The sequence below is a fragment of the Myodes glareolus genome, chromosome 10 (genome assembly GCF_982192425.1).
Source record: "Myodes glareolus chromosome 10, mMyoGla1.1, whole genome shotgun sequence".
Classification (NCBI taxonomy): Eukaryota; Metazoa; Chordata; class Mammalia; order Rodentia; family Cricetidae; genus Myodes; species Myodes glareolus.
In genome coordinates, this window is record NC_142035.1 from 20410984 (window position 1) to 20428001 (window position 17018).

Here is a 17018-nt window from a genome sequence, read left to right on the forward strand (position 1 = left end):
TAGCAGACAACTTTGTGCAAAGAAGAAAGCATTAGGGCCACTACAAAGCTTTATAAAATGTGATCTTTGTCTCTTGAGACAAGGTTTCATGTAGCCTAGACTGGTCTCAAACTCACCTTGTAGCTGAGGCTGACCTTGCTTGTCTAATCCTCCGCCTCTACCTCAGTAAACTTAAAACAGATGGATGCTGCTGTTAGGACACCCTCTCCTCTCCATCCTTTCTCAGCCCCCAATCTACTCAGGGAAGCTATTCAAGCCCAAGGGTGGGGCCATCAGTGTGTCCCCACTCTGACATCCAGTGTCCAGAAGCCTACAAGAGGGCAACAACCTTCACAACATCAACTCTTGCATGTAATAAGGACAGGGGTCATGACTTGGGGTTGTACAACCACATGATGTGTCTTTGCCTCTATTTCCTGGTGAGAAAGTGAGAAGAATCAAAGTTTTGTCTACAGTCCTGTTGAATGAGGTAGAGCATTATTCTTCACTATAGCCAAGTGGGGAGCATGGGAAGGCCCAGGACAAGCCAGTGTGTCCCGAGTACGGAATAGAGGAGGGGGGCACCCTGGTAACATATAAATATGTCACCAATCAAACTGTAAAATATATGCTGCTATAGGGCATAATGTAATTTCAAAGGGCAAGTTTGACAGAATAAAGCACAATGCTAACCACCTTGAATCCTAACTTTTCACCATCTATCAACTGCGAAAACCCTTCAGCACCACCTGTGAATCTCCAAAGCTCTTCCTGTTCTGGTGACCTCCTCGGAGAGCCTTCTGGGTACAGGCAGGACTGGGAGCCCCCCACCCCAGGCATGGTCTCTTGTAGAACTCAAGTCAGCCCTATGCAGGCGAGTACACAGCAATAACTACAGTCACATCAACAGGTGTTATTAAAAGGAATTTAATAATCTTAATTAAAAATCCATAACAGCGAATTCCGTCACAGGCCTTGGCAGCTGGAAGTAACTCCAGGGGCACAGGCCCCTTGGGGACATGGTCAGACCCCATCTTGGAGGCATGGCGCTACTTCAATACAATATCAAAGATCCATGAGAATTTTTTTTAAAAAAAGTTTTAAATATATTAGACTCTTTTGATTGCCATTTTTACACAAAGCTGCTGATACAGTATACAGAGTTTGAACTTTTTTTCACATAAAATACATTTTTTTTCCTTAAGTGTTCTCTGTACATCAGTGGCTTCTGGTCTGGTGAGTTATTGCGGAGGGCTGGGGGTCTGCAGACTTTTCTTGGGCGTGCAGAGCCAGGCCCCGCACAGTGGCACTTGAAAGTGCCCACAAGAAGCAGGCCCTCTGACCAAAAAGGGACTCCTGCGGAGGAGAGGCCAAAGGGTTTTCTAGGAAAGTGGTGGGTCACTTCAGTGGAGTTGTCCCCTGGCCATGTGACCCTTGGCTTTTCTGTGCCCTGGGGAAGGGGAGGCTATCACCAGGCTACAAACAGTGAGGGTCCAGACAGTCCTGGTGTCATGGAAGGATGGCCCCTCTGGAAAGCATTCTAATATCCTGCTTTGGGGGAGCAGGTAGGATAGAAAGCTCAGGATCCAAGAGTATCAGACACTAAGAACCAAGAATCTCACACTGTTACAAAGTTAGACTGTGCTAGGTGAACCAGGGAGTCATATTTTACTTTTATTTATTTAATTGATTTTTTTGAGACAGGGCTTCTCTGTAGAGCCCTAACTGGCCTGGAACTCACTGTGCAGACCGGGCTGGTCTTGAATTCAGAAATACATTGCCTGCCTCTGTCTCTCTAGTACTATGATTAAAGGTGCGTGCCACTATGTCCGGCTGGATGCCACACTCTGGCAACCTTTCCAAGCATCTAAACGTTCATCAGATAGTGCAGAGAAGCTTCATTAATGCTGAATATTTGATAAAGAATTATATCCCCAAAGTCTTCAGTAGACCTGGGCTTAAGAATCAGTCCAATTCCCTGAGCTACTGGCCAGAAACTCACAATCTGGTTATAGCTACCAATTTCTAATTGTTTAGGGAGCATAGGGTGGGTGCAAGTAACACAGTTCACAGGGAACTGCAGGGCACCAGTTCTGAAATAGATATCTGCAGTTTGCCAAGAATGGCTACCAAGACACAGGTTCCTGGTAGGAGTGGGACATCTGGTCAACCTTGCCAAGCTTCCCCCAGCCCCTGGATCCACACTTTCCAGGGAGAGAGGCTGATACACAGGGAAAGGTTTGCTATGAAAAGGAAAGAGTAATTGTTCTCACTCCCAATATGCATTGGTTGAGTAGGAGAAAAGACTATATGATTTATGAGCAAAAATGAGCAAGAGATGACTATAAAAGCTAAGGATGCATTTGACAGCAAATTACAGGCTTCTAATTCTTCCAGACTCTGACCTCAGACTGCCATTATATTGTTCTCCAGGGATGCTGGCCTTAAGGCTACCTCTGAAGGCTCTAGATGGACTGGTGTGGTATGTCTGCTTGGAACCCGAGATCTAGCATCTGCACTTAGTAGCAAACGTTATCTTGGTGTGGTCATAAAGTTGCACCCCAGCTAAAGAGATTCACGCTACGAACTGCAGGATCTGCAAAGCACAGGGGCACTGGTCTGGGATGCAGGCACTCTTATCAGAATAATGGATGCGTCTGGGGATGCCCACAGTCCTCAAGGGATCAAAGTCCTGGCTGCCTGGCTGGTCCCTTATCTGCAGAAACTACCACCACCTACTACACATGTCTGGTGTGTCTCAGCACCTCAACAGGTTACATGAGTGAATGAGTGGGTGGCCCTGGCTCATGCACTGGAGGTTATTCCTCATCGTGACTCTCAATATTCCAAAGAGTCACAGGGAAAGTGCCCTGGGGACTGGGAGCCCAAACAGGGAACGTTTGTTTGCCCCTGGTGGAAAACATGAACAAAATCTCACGAGTCCACACTGTTTGAGGCTAGCTCCCACAGAAGAGGCAGCTAAGTTTCCCATCCCTCAAGTAGACAGGAATGACCCAGAGGGCAGGAAGAAGTGCTGGGGGTGAAGGAGGAAGGGCCTGAATGGCTCAGAGAGGGCAATAAATGCCTTCACTCTCTGGCCCCTGAGCAAAGAGCTCGGTAACCCTGGGCAGCTGACTCCTAAGAGTATGTGGCTGGCTGCCTGGGCACTGCCCACCTTGTGGCTAAAGTCAGCTTCAGAAGCATCTCAGTGTCTGTCAGAGCCAAATACTGCTTTAAAACCACACGTGTGTATTTTGATCATCCTCTTTCAGCCATGGGCTGCAGAACCTAGCTAAGGCCCCAGGGATTCAAGAAACTGACTTTGGTCTCCTATGTTGCCCCACCATGCCAGATAGCATTTGTCCTGGAGTTGGGGTGGGGGTGACCACCTTCTGCATCCAGTTCCCTCCCCACACCTCTGATCCTGATAAAGCATTACTCTGACCCAGTTAAGTCCTAACTCATCTCTAGCTTCCTGAGGTCCCAAGGCCACAGTGGGGACAGAGACCAACGGCAAGACTGACTACTAAGGTTATGGCACAGGGGCCTTTACAACGTGGGTATCTGTCCCTTAAATCTGAATCTAGACTTAAGGACCCTCTCAGGGCTCTAAGGAGGTAGTTTAAGGACAAATAAAATGAGCAGAGAGCAAGGAACAAACTTGTAGCTTGCTAGTTACACCAGAAGATTAGAAGATTTTGGTGGAGCCTGTGTGTCACACCCAAGGTATGGCACACAATTTCGGTGGGTTTATGGGAGAGTGTGGTGGTGAAATGGTGTGGGCTTCCTTCCCCAACATCAGGAAGATGAGGGCAGCAAACCTGTACAGCTGGAATGCAAGTCAACTCCAGCCACGCCACCCCTCTCCTGAACGTAGCACAGGACAGTGGCCACAGACACCTCCGTTTGTAGTTTTGGGCATTGCCACTCCAGTGAAAATAGGCTGGAAGCTTTGAGACCTCCTGGCAGGAGCCAACAAGTGACCGATGGCAAACAGGTCTTACATAGCATTACAGAAAAGGCAAAGTGTGGAGGGGCATGGACCTGACAGTTACACTTGGCTGTGTAAGGTGGGAGGGTGGTGCACAGGCAAGCCGCAACTGCTCACTCAGACTGAGAAGGACTAGCTGAGACGGGCTGGACCCAAACAGCATGGAAACCACAATAGTTGGGGTGCTGTGTCCTGTCAGTATTAACCAGGGTGTCCTCAGCAATGCACTCACCCTTCCCCTGGGAGGCCCCACAGACGCTCCTGATAAAATTCACTTTTCAAACACCAGATGATAAAATCCAGCCATGACTCTGTCTCAGGAGAAGGCAAATTCAGTTACCTCCCACCTGGAATTTTACAGCCTCAAAGAAGATTTTAACCAAATGCAGTTTGGAAAATACCAATGTTTGGCACCCTACCCAACTCCTGTACTTCCCCAGAAGGCCAAAACAAGATTTGGCTTCTTCTAAGAGTGGATGGCCTGGTTCTCAAGCGTGGCCCTTGAACAGTCAGACACCTGCCTATTGACATGTGCAAGAGGGTGGCTCTCAGTGAAGCTGTTGGGAGCAGGCCTGGGCAGGCCTGGACCCACTGATCTGATCCATACTGATTCCTGGATCCATGAAGACAGAGGAAGACTTCCTGTCCCTGCTAGGTGTTGGTGGTGGTCCAGCCTGGTGTGACTCCAAGTAGAACCGTGGGTCTCAGCTGAGCAGATCTGAACCCCGTAGAGGCCAAGTGGTGTGCCAAGACTTTCTTGGACTCATTCTTCTGGAAATAATCTACAAATTTTTAGCCCCACCAAGAGCTCGGGTGTAACATTCTCACCACTGAAGTGTGTGTGTGTGTGTGTGTGTGTGTGTGTGTGTGTGAGAGAGAGAGAGAGAGAGAGAGAGAGAGAGAAAGAGACAGAGAGAGACAGAGAGAGACAGAGAGAGACAGAGAGGAGAGGAGAGGGGTTGGTGTTAGTCCTGGTCTCAAGAAGCCTTTTTAAAGTACAGAACTGAGATCCCAAGCTCAGCCTCCCTGAATCAGAGTGAGCTGGGGCTGCTATGCTTCAGATGCAGGCATTGAGGCGGGAAAGCAGCACGGAGGGGAATAGGGATGCTATGGGCAGCTGGGCATGAGGTGAGGCCAGCATTCCTCTGGAAAGCAGCTCCCACCTCTCCCTGGCTGCCCTCTGACACCTCCCCAGCCAGGGCTGGCACGGATTCCAAGGGCACATCTCCCAGGCAGCTCTCTCCTCCAGCTCACAAACACTAGGAGATCCGGCAGCAGCCATGAACTTTTTCCTCCATCTCCTCCATGGGGGCCTTGAATTTCAAGAGCGGGGGATCTCCGCTGGTCACCGTGTAATACACCGAGGTCCCGTTGCTGCTGTAGGGGGAAGTTCTGCCTCCGATCAAGGGGGCCTTGCCTTCGCTGCTACTCTCCCCTGACCTGGCCACGCTGCTGCCCAGGTGGGTACTTAAGAAAGGATGGCTGAGCAGCTTGGCTGCGGCTCGCTGCCTCTTCAGCTCCAGGAGCGTTTGGGGGCTCTGCTCCTTGAAGCCGCTCCAGGGCGGGGGGACATCAGCCACACCGGGGTTGCCATAGGCCATGCTGTAATCAGGCATCTCGTGCATCTTCCATATGTCCCCATTGGCCAGTGCGTACTGGTAGGTGCTGACAGGAGCCCGGAGGCCGTTCTCCACAGGCCCATCCGGTTCTCCCCGGGAAATCTTGGTAGAGAATTCTGAGAGTAGCACTGGCTTCTCCAGCCTGGGGTTCTGGAGGGAGGGAGGGAAAAAGGGAGGGAGGGAAGGAGAGAGGACAATGTCAGTATCACCTGCAGCTAGAGGGCCTGCACCCATAAGTCACCTGCACCTCTGCTGAGGGACCCGAGTGCTGAAACCCATCCTGCATATGTTTCTCTACCTTTATGTAGTTTTGGGGTATCTGGGCCTGAGTTCTGGCGGGGCAGACCAAAGCCCACCCCAATCCCAGGGCTGAATCTAATGAACATATTCTATTGCCAATGTCCTGGAATGAGTTAATAGATAGGGCATCAGTGAAACTCAACTTTGAGACTTTTGCTAGAACAATTGGAAAGACATCTGTAAGAACTACAATTGGTAAAGATGCTGCAAGCTGTGGGCTGCAGAAGCACAGAGTCAAAGATGTCCTCTCTGCTTGTAAGAGAAGCTGACATCAAGGAACACTGGTCACAGGGAGACTAACCTCCCTGTGTCTTCTGAACCCCTAGCTCCTGCTGGATCCAGAGCTTTCCAGGTAGGTGAGCCTTTTTGTGTAAGTCAATTTTAGTTAGTTCTCCCCACCCCAGTCATTTGTAACTCTTCCCCTTTATTTCAGACAGATCTCCTCTTCATATAAGAGAGTCTCACCTAAGGATCCTATACACTTCAACAGTCCTTGGATAATAAGGGCTTGAGCGGTAGCTAATGTCCAGAAACCATAAACAAGAAGGTAGAAATAGCTGATAATAGCACAGATGTAACCCACTGCAAAGTCACATGAACAAAGTCATGAGAAGCATATAAAAGAGATCACTGGAAAATCATTTGTGACACACATGACAAGGACGAGAATAATTTCCCAAATAGAAAAGAATCAGTTGGCTGATCGATTGGATTAGAGAAATAACTCAGGCCTGATGGCACAAACCTGTAATCCCAGCACTTAGCAGGCTGAGGCAGGAGGATCATGGGATCAAGGCCTGTGCTACAGAGCAAAACCCTGTCTTACACACACACATAAGAGAGAATATTCCACATGCAAAACTGTTTCTATGAATAGACTTTTCTTTCTTCTTCCTTCTCCGCCTTTATATGGCACTAGGCGTTAGAAATGCTCTGTCAGAAGCAACAGGAGGATGTGTGTAGATTATGTGCAGACACTACCCTGTTTTACACAGGGCCTCGAGCATCTGTAGGTTTTGGTATCTGAGGGAACTTAGGTCCTGAAATTAACACACACCCCGCCCCCGCCATGAATACCGAGCAACACCTGCAAGCAATGTTACTTTAAAAAACTACAGATTAGACCATTACAACTCCATGACTGCAGTGAGAATCTAATTAGTGGGACACTGGGGGTCTTCTGCGAGAGTGAAAGCATGGTGCATGGCACTTAAAAGTGGCGTCCACAGACGGTGCAACACAGAATAAAGTCAGGTGTGACGTGTGCATCAGTACTGGCTCATCGGTGGCAGCACAGGCAGTACACAAGTGCAGGACGGTAATGAAATAGAACCTAGGGCAGTTTTCTACCTATTTAATTTTGTATGAGTATGTGTGCAAGTGTGTGCTTGGTACGGGTAGGTGTGTGTCTGTGTGTGTGTGTGTGTGCACACGCGCGTGCGCGCGCACGTGTGTGTGCATGTGTGTTGAGACAAAGGTCTCTCCCTGAACCTGAAGCTTGCCAATTCAGCTAGAATGACTGAGCAGAGAGCCCCAGGGGTCGTCCTGTCTTCATCTCCTAGGCACTAGGATTATAGGTGTGTATATTGTGCCCAACATTTTTTTTTTTTAAAGACAGAGTCCTACCATGTAGCTCTGGCTATCCTGTAGTTCACTTTATAGACCAGGCTGGCCTTGAACTCACAGAGATCTCTCTGCCTCTCTGCCTCTGCCTCCTGAGTTCTGGGATTAAAAGTGTGCACCACCACCCCTGGTTGGCTTTTTTTCCAGTGTGTGCTGGAGACCCACACTCATGTCCTCATTTGCATGGCAAACACTTTACTGGCTGAGCCACCTTCCCAACCACTCCACTTATTTTTCCATAAATATAAAACTGCTTCAAGTCTCAGAGTCTATTATCAAGAGGGAGAAAAATATGTATTCAGTGTCTGCGTCCGCTGATTCTCTCTGTAACTGGCATTAAATTAAGATGAGGGCTCTTTCCCTGCTACTGCTGATGCTTGGTGAATTCAAGATTCAGCTTCACCCCTGCCCTATCACCACGGCCAGGGAAGATGCTCCTGGCTGGAAGTATAATAGATGTTGGTACTAGGGGTGCTGAGGACTGCTCTTATCCACAATGGCCCAGGCTAAGAAATTCAAGAAGCTATCAAAGCCTTGGACAAGCGCCCAGTCCATCTTTATGTGCTTACACCATCTGTGATGAGCTTACATACGTAAGCATGGAAAGGCTCTTGTGCTGAGCACCAAACCAACCTAATTAGTGTTGGTAACAGGAAGAAACTGTAAGAACAGGCAAGCCTGTGCAAAACCCATCCAGATGTGAAGTCCTCTGGAGTGGTTGGCTACAGTTAGGTAGTTATGTTATGGTTAGAGACTACTGAATAGAATCAGAGCAGAGGTCACTAAAGAGCGCTTCAAATGCAAGCAACAAAATTATTTGACTCAAAAATAACTATGAGAGTATATTAGATTGGGATGGGCCCTCATCTAACGACTAGGGCCCTTATAAGAAAACAAAGGGACCTGGAAAAGTGGCTTGGTTAATAAAGTACCTGCCATATAAGAGTTAAGACCTGAGTTTGGACTCCTAGCACCCACTCAAAAATTTGAGTGTGGTCATTCATGTCTGCAACGCTAATGCAGAGTGGGCAGAGACCGGTGGACCTCTGGAGCTCTGGCCAGCCAGTCTAGCTAATCGGTGAGCATCAGGTTCAGTAAGAGAACCTGTCTCAAAAGAAGTGGTGGTAAGTGACTGATGGATAGTCCAGACATTGGTCTCTGGCCTGCACATGAATGTACATTCACATGTGTGTGTCCACATCTGTAAATACAATATAAACAAAAGTATGTTTTAAATAAAAAAGCAGAGGTATTCACATACACAAGGAAGAAGGCTTGTGAAGACAGAGGCAGAGATCAAAGTCACACTAAAGGTGAAGGGACACCCAAGCCACTAGAAGCTGGTAGGAGGCTTCAGCACAGACCTCTCCTTCAGAAGCACCAAGAGGAGCAAACCCTGTCAACATCTTCATTTTAGACTTCTGGACTTCAGACCCCTGAGTATCTGCTATCTTTTTTTTTAATGATGTATTTATTTATGATGTATACAGTGTTCTGCCCGCATGTATGCATGCAGGCCAGATGAGGGCACCAGATCACATTATAGATGGTTGTGAGCCACCATGTGGTTGCTGGGAACTGAACTCAGGACTTCTGAAGAGCAGCCAGTGCTCTTAAACTCTGAGCCATCTCTCCAGCCCCAGTGTCTGCCATCAAAAGTCCCCAGTGTGACTTCTGGTGCCACAGGTGAAGAAGAAGACTACACCCCATCTTCTGAGAGTGCCTAGAACCCAGGGCCACTCGCTGCTGCTGGAGCAGCTTCTCAGAGACTGTCCCAGAATCCTGCTACAGTTTTCAGAATACCCCCTTCAACCAGACGGCATCTTGGTAAATACCATTCTCAAACCTTATGTCCCTGCAAGAGAAGGTCTTAGCCCTTAGCTCCTAGGGTAACTGTCACGCTGAGCCTCTCTTCTGGGGAATTCAGGATCAGATCTATTGGGGGACAAGCAGGCCTATGGCAGTGTCCCTGCCAAATACAACCACAGGTCACCTCCTTAACAATATCAACCACCACCCTCAGACAGGAGCCAGCTGTTTAAGGGTACCACTCAGCTATGTCCCTTCTGATGGTTCTCAGATGAGGATGTGGGTAGGACCAGGCTGGGCCCTGCACTCTTCACAAGGCAGTGGCCAACACTGAAGGAAGGCAGGAGGTCCCTCACCGGGTCCTTGTTCTCCTGGTCTGTCCTGGTCTCCCTGATGTCTCCGTTGTAGGTGGAGGTACGCTGGTCCTCCGCTGCACTCCGCTGCTGCCACAGGATGGCCTCTCCCTCATACTCTTTCCGGTACAGGTTGGTTCTGTCTGACAGGCTGGCTCGACGCACCACCTTCCTGAGGGGGACAGAGGAGGTGCTGGGAAGCTGTGGCTAGGAGCCACAGACAGGCAGGTGCAGGGGCCCCTGGTCACACCATACCACTCACCCACGGCTGCCTGCACTGGACGTCCTACGGCTCAGGGATGACTTGTGCCTCAGCTGGGACTTCATGATGACATCATGCTTGTGTTTGAGCTCCAGCAGCAGGACCTTGAACTCCTCCTCCTCACACAGGTCTGAAGGAGTACAAGAGTCAGTTGCAGAAGGCAAGGGAGGGGTTCCATACCACAAGAGCCACCATGAAAACATACCGAAAACTCTGAGAACCTTCTGGGGCACAGAGGGAGGGGAGAAAGCAACCCCTGCTTATTTCCTCAGAAGAGGGTGGGAATGGGAGACCTGGGCCTCTGAACTCCTGAAGTTCCCAGCTAAGACCAAGGAACTCATACCGTGCTGGTAGGCTTTGTCAATTTGACACAAACTTAGGCATATTTGGGAAGAGGGAATCTCAACTAAGGGCTTGCCTCTATCAGACTGTCCTGTGAGCAAGTCTGTGGGAGCATTTTCTTGATTGAGTTGGGAGAGGCCATGATGTGGGAGGTGCTGAATGATGCTGGGAATATGTTTTATTACCATTGGTTAATAAAGAAGCTGATTTTGGCCAATGACTTAACAGAGTAGAGCCAGGCTGAAAGAAATATATAGAGAGAGTAGGCGGAGTCAGAGAGAAGCCATGTAGCTGCCAGAGGAGACAGATGCCTCCACCTGAGCCTGCCAAAACTTTGCTGGTAGGCCACAAATTTATGGTGATGCACAGATTAATGGAGATGAGTTAGTTTAGGATATAAGAGCTATCTAGAAATACACTTAAGCTATTAGCCAAACAATATTGCAATTAATATATGTTTCTATGTGATCATTTCAGTTCTGGGCAGCCGGGAATACACAAGTGGCCTCCGACGACAGGGTCAGCCCACTGTTGGTTGTGCCACCCTGGGCACGTGAGCCTGGGTTAAATAGCAAAGCAGAGGGAGCAAGCCAGTAAGCAACATCTCTCCATGGCTTCTCCTTCAGTTCCTGCTTTGAGTTTCCTCAGTGATGGACTTGGAAGTGTAAGTCAAATAAACCCATTCCTTCCCAAGTTGCTTTTGGTCAGTGTTTTTATCACAGCAACAGAAAGGAACCAGGACACATACCCTTGATGGTCTTTGGGAGAGTCATAAAGTCTCCCTGATGTGAGCATTGAGAGAAACAAGCAGAGTCCTCAAGCAGGAAATGAAGCAATGATGCTGAGAACTCCCCCTGATCCCACCAGCCATTCTACTGAATCTATCAACTTGTCCATCTTCTAGATAACCTGATCATCTGTCCATAGGTTCATCATCCTCAGCCCACCCATCTACTTATCTATCCATCCATCATTATATCCCACATCACATTACCTGTCTACCCTACTCACCCATTCACCCATTGATCCTCTATCGATTACATCTATCTGTTCATCTATCTATCTGTCTGTCTGTCTACCTATCTATCTGTCTGTCTGTCTGTCTATCTATCTGTCTATCTCTATCATCTACTTGCCTACTTTCAGTATGCATCCATATGTTCAACCATATGTCTACTCAGCATCAAAAAGCTGGTAAGTATGTACATACAAAGTACGAAGCCGTCTTACCTATTGGCATCTCATCCATGGACGTCCTGGCACTGAGACTAGCTCCATGGGACACTAAAAGCTCTGCCATTGGCATCTGCAACACAGGAAGAATTCATGTTCCCCATACCCAGGCTTCAAGAAGCCTAGAATCTGGAGAAAGCACCCAAGATCTCTTAGAATGTGACCCAAAGAATGGTGAAGGAAGTTGCTGCATGGTGTAGCCATGAGAGAGCACTGTCAAATTTGATGGACTTGGCCCCTCCTCCCAACATGCCTGGGTTACTACAAGAAGGAGAAGCAGGAGGAGGAGGAATCAATTACGATTCCACAACTGTTGGGTGTCTATGGGTGGCTGCACAGGCTGCAGTCACATTTAGGAAAACACATTCTACAGAAACCATGCAAAGCAGAAAACAAGGGGATTTTCTATTGGGCAAATCTGAGTGTTTGCTACCTCCTTGAGTCTTCTCTCCCATACTTACTGTAGCCAGTGCCTTAAGTGGGTCCTTGTTCACTTACATCATTTGCCAGCCCAAAGGACTTAGAATCCGCAGTTTTACCTTGTACCTGACTACTCTACATGGGGTGGGAAATACCTGTCCCCAGAAGGCTGCTGCATGCAGAGGCTCCCAGCCATCCCAGTCCTTCACATCCACACGCACTCCGTGGTCCAGGAGGAGTTCAGCTGCCCGCAGATATCCGTTGGCCCCAGCTATATGTAGCTGAAGGAGAGAAAAGAAGTGAGCATTCCGTGGGAGGTGGTGGCACACACATTTAATCCCAGCACTCAGGAGGCAGAGACAGGTGGATCTCTGTGAGTTCAAGGCCAGCCTGGTGTAAAGAGCGAGTTCCAGGGCCTTCCTCCCAAAAGAAGTGAGCATTCCTAAAGGGATTGGCTCCACATTTGGAGGCAAGTGTCCTTTCTCACCCCCAAGCCTCAGAGCATCCTCAGGGCCAGAGAATGGAACAGAATGTGGTTGTGACACCAGCCAGGACAGTTGCAGGGAGTTACTAAGTGTGAAATAGAAAAAGACAAGGGGAGGCAGAGATGAGCTCTTCACCTGAACCCTGGAGAAGGAGTCTCAGAGATTCACTGCAGTAATTTGAAAATATACCTACCTAGTCTTTGACACATCCTTTAAAATGTGGGATCTGATTATTCTGCATTTGAATGTAGACCACATCGATTGGCTCACTTCTAATCAAGAGGACAATACCGAGTGGCAGGGTATGATGATGATTATGAGGGCATGAGAGGCATTGCTGCTTCACTTTACGCTCTCTTGGATCCATCAGGGAGGAAGTAGCCATCTCATGGAGCCCCGAAGAGAAGTAAGAAGGCAAGAAACAAGCCGAGCGTGGTTACACACACCTTTAAGCTCAGCACTAGGGAGGCAGAGGTAGGTGAATCTCTGTGAGTTTGAGTTCAGTCTGGTCTATAGAGTGAGTTCCAGGACAGCTAAGGATACACAGAGAAACCCTGTCTCAAAACACTGCCCCCCCCAAAAAAGGCAAGAAACTGAGGCCTTCTGCTAACTGCCAACACTAACATCAGCCATGCGAGGGAACCGCAGGAAGGAGACCCACTTCAGATGTGACTGCAACTCTGGTCAACCTCAGGGGAAATGCCAAGTCAGAGTCACCCAGCTAAGCAATTCCTAATTCCCTGCGGCATAGAAATGCTGTGTTTACTATAAAGATTACCCTGGAGGGTCAACTGTTTCGCAGCAGTAACTGACACCCATCAGGAAGACTCATGCAGCACTGGTTGAGATCCCAACTAGTTTGTTTACTTATTTAGTTGGCTAATGAGAAAGGGTCTCATTCCGTAGCCCAAGACAGCCTCAACTTGTAAAAGTTCTCCTGCCACAAGTGCTGGGATTACCGGCATGAGCCACGGCTGAGGCTGAGACCCTAACTCTTCTCCTCAGCAACATTGAAGGCTGCCTGTCACGGCTGCCCCTAAGCAGGCCTCAGCTGTTCCACTTGTCCAGTCACCCAGAAAAGGAAGTGCTTAGCACTGGGTAGAGAGCATGACCGCATGGTATGTCATGAGAGTGAGGGAAGGAGGGGGCTGGAGAGATGGCTCAGAGGTTAAGAGCACTGATTATTCTTTCCAGACGTCCTGAGTTCAAGTCCCAACAACCACATGGCGGCTCACAGCCATCTATAATGAGATCCGGTGCCCTTTTCTAGCATGTAGGCACATAGGCCAGTGGAACATTGTATGCATAATAGGTTTTAAAAAGAGAGAAAAGGAAAAGAATGAGTGAAGGAGAGAGAAGCAAGCAAGGCAGAGAAACCCTCCTGTTCAACCGCAGATGGGGACAGAAGTGACAATCTGACAATCTCTCGAGCAGGCTGGAGATTGACTGGGAATGACGCAGAGGATGGAAGGGTTTGGGATCCGTGACGAGAGTCACTGGGACAGCTAAGTCACGGCTCAGGTTTGAATGGGACCCTGACGGCCACTTGTTTGGTCACGTGTTTCCTCCGTGAGGAGGTTCTCTGAGGTCTGATAAGGGCAGGTTTTCCTTTCTTCTTTAACTTTTCAGAATAAATCTCGGGTATGGCGTGAGTAAGCAGCACATGTAGATTAGCATAATCATGGGTTTTATACATCTGAGGCGTGCCAGCTGTGGAAAATGAAACCTCGCTGGCCAGCCAGATCCCTCCAAGTGCGGGGTCACAGAAGGTCCTTAGCCAGGGAATAAAAAAGCCTAATTCAGATGGGGATAGTGAGGAGGAGGGCTGTCAGAGCCAGCATGGTGGCACTTGCCTGGAGTCCCATCACTTGGGAGGCAGAGGCAGGATCGTGGGCTCAATGTCAGTTTGAACTGTATAGCAAGATCCTGTCTCGAAGATAAATAAGTAAGGCCAGGGGATATATCTCAGAAGGATAGCATGTGCATAGCGTACATGAAGAGACTGAGATAGGAAGGAGATTATTATCAATATATACTGAGATTTCAGACTGTGCTCAATGCCCTCTGAATGTCATTCAGTCCTCCCAGTTGCCCTGTGAGGAAGACATCATTACCTCCAGTGTACTAGGAGGACTTAATACATGCCTGGCACAGGTGGCTGGGGTCACCGTAAAGCCAGCAGCATTCAGTATCCCTACCTGACCCCATTCTTCAATGCTGAGCTGAGCAGAAGATCTAAGCAAGGGCCTTTCTAACTGTAGTGGACATGCAGCAAAGGTCAGAGGTCAGAGCTCAAGAGTAAACGAGAGAAGCCCCATCAACAAATCTGAGGCCCGAAATCAGCTCTTAGAGCAATGAGGTAAGCCTAATAGTGCTTAAGTCTGCTGAACAACCATTGGGTCCCTGGATGCCCACAACCTGCAAGGAGCCTAAACCTAGGACTGTTCCCAGACCTTGAAGAGGGAACTTCAGTGTTCAGCTTAGAGACTACAGAAGCAGAGCCTCCCCCAGTACTGAGCCTGTGCTGTTGAGGGGCTGGAGGAGGGGCCAAGGTGCCCTCTCAAGCTACTGGAAGTGACAGCTGAGTACCAAGGACCAGTGGAGGTAAGTAGGTGGCTCTGAGAAGGAGAGGAAGGCTCTGCCATTTTGTCTCTCCAAGGACTAGTAAATCATGGGGCACAGAGGCAGTCCTTATAACTATGTGTTAACTGGAGGGACAGACAGTGGATAAATGGGCAGAAAGATGGACAAATTGATGGATGGATGGAAAGATGGATGGAGGGATGGAATGACAGATAAAATCTGTTACAGTAACCTCAGAGAGCGCTGAATGAGGAAGGCTGTGGTTTTCAAGGGCATAGTAGGCAGAGACTGGATGATACAAAGCCAGACTGTGTGGGTGAGCGGGCGAAAGGCAATCCTTGAGGAGAGTGTCGGTGCTGCCATGGAGACAAAGCAGATGGGCATCCTAGCCCAGTCCCAGAGCTCCTGACTCCCAGCCCCAGGTGAGAATGGCCAGGGTCAGAAGGAGGCTGGACCCCAGCCTTAATTATCTATATTTGGGGAGCAGCAGGGGGTCTAGAGGAAGCCCAAGGACACAAGTGTATAGGCTTTCACCAATACCGTGAACCAGACCCAATTCAGTCAGCCCCAGTTGGTCTTAGCTCTGGTACCTGCCTCCCACCCACACCAGCCGGGCCTATCTCCTCACCAGCGTGGCCCCCTGGCCATCTATCCAGTCAAGATCCTGGCCGGCAGCAATCATACAGTGAATGTCCGCTATCATCTTCTGCTCAGGAGCTGCCCGCATCTCGTTGATTTTCTCCTGGGTGATTCCTGCAGGGGTGTGAAAGATTCCTCACCAGCATCAGGTCTGGATCCCAAGCAGACAGGGAAGACATGGCTTCTGCCCCCTGAAGTCTGCCAGTCACCCCGTGCAAAGGTCATTGTCCCAGGCATGTTGGACACAAACACCATGTGTTCCTCACAGGACAAGGGCTATTCCTTCCCGGCACCCAGAAGGCTTCTTATTGGCACCACTCACTTCCTGCTTGCGGTTCTACCTGCTAGGGTGGAGCACCTGCCCGCTCACCTCCTGCTGCCCCAATTGCTACTCTGCCTCATTCTTTGGGTGCTGAGCTATGTCACCTCCCCAACTATTGCCCACTGGCCACCTTTTCTAACCAGGGTCTGTTCGCTTGCGTTCTCTTGTATACCACTGTGTTTTCAGCACCAAATGCAACAGTTAAGACATTTTTGTTGTTGTTGTAAGAATATCTAAATCAATGAATATATATTACTTTCAAATAGAGAGTTGAGTAAGGGCCCAGAAGACTTTCACGTTTTGTTTTCTGAGACAGAATCTCACTTTGTAGGGTAGGCTGGCCTCAGGCTTGTGACAATTCTCCTGCCTCAGCCTCCCATACGCTAGGATTCCAGGCACAAGCCATTCCAGTCCCAGAAAGGCATGTTATAGCCCATATATATCTCTGGCTAACAAAATTGTGTCTGTCACTGGTGGCTACTGATTAAAGAACAGAACACAATGTCCCATTTTAAAAAAAAAAAACAATGGAATCAAATATCCTTGAGTACAATTCAGGGCAATCTGCAAACTTGAAGGGAGAAAAGAAAAGGTTACATGCTTACTTTGAGTAACCTTCACCTAAATTAGTACTTCCCACCATCAGACTAATTATCTGTGCCTATAAGCCTATGGCCAAGAGAAACTCGGGGTAATTTCATACCCCAACATCTGATCACCAAAAGAATTCAGGGCTTCTATGCAGCACATTTTAAAATAAGGCAGCTATATTGAAAGATGACCCAGCTGGCATCTTTTATACCCTGGCGACTTTATAACTCCATTGGAGAGTCTGTGGTTTCAGGTTGGTTGGCATAAAAGTTATTAAAAAAAAAAAACTTTCTACAGGAAGTTAGTGGGAAAAATGCGGGTACCAGGAAATACAGCAGCCCAGTCAACAGAGGCCACAGAGATCTGGGGAGAAAAGAGGTGAGGACCTGGCAGGACCTTGGGTGGCAGGACCTTGGGCCACAGCTACAGGTCTCGATTTAAGACCCCTTTTACTAGAGAGTGCCCCG

The 17018-nt window shown here is 48.7% G+C and overlaps 1 protein-coding gene across 2 annotated transcripts in view; it reads right to left on the bottom strand.

The window, feature by feature from the left end:
• Window positions 1-890: 890 nt before the first annotated feature.
• The window catches only part of Ppp1r16b (protein phosphatase 1 regulatory subunit 16B), a 96453-nt gene continuing 80325 nt past the window's right edge, over window positions 891-17018 (bottom strand). The window contains exons 6-11 of one of the 2 annotated variants that reach the window (XM_048440919.3): window positions 15628-15752; window positions 12087-12212; window positions 11509-11584; window positions 9937-10066; window positions 9678-9846; window positions 891-5739 (exon numbers count right to left, since the gene is read on the bottom strand). In XM_048440919.3, the coding sequence (XP_048296876.1) occupies window positions 5230-5739; window positions 9678-9846; window positions 9937-10066; window positions 11509-11584; window positions 12087-12212; window positions 15628-15752 (1136 nt within the window). In that variant the 3' untranslated portion in view covers window positions 891-5229. The remainder of the gene's footprint in view (window positions 5740-9677; window positions 9847-9936; window positions 10067-11508; window positions 11585-12086; window positions 12213-15627; window positions 15753-17018) is intronic. The other variant, XM_048440920.3, reaches the window with a different exon arrangement.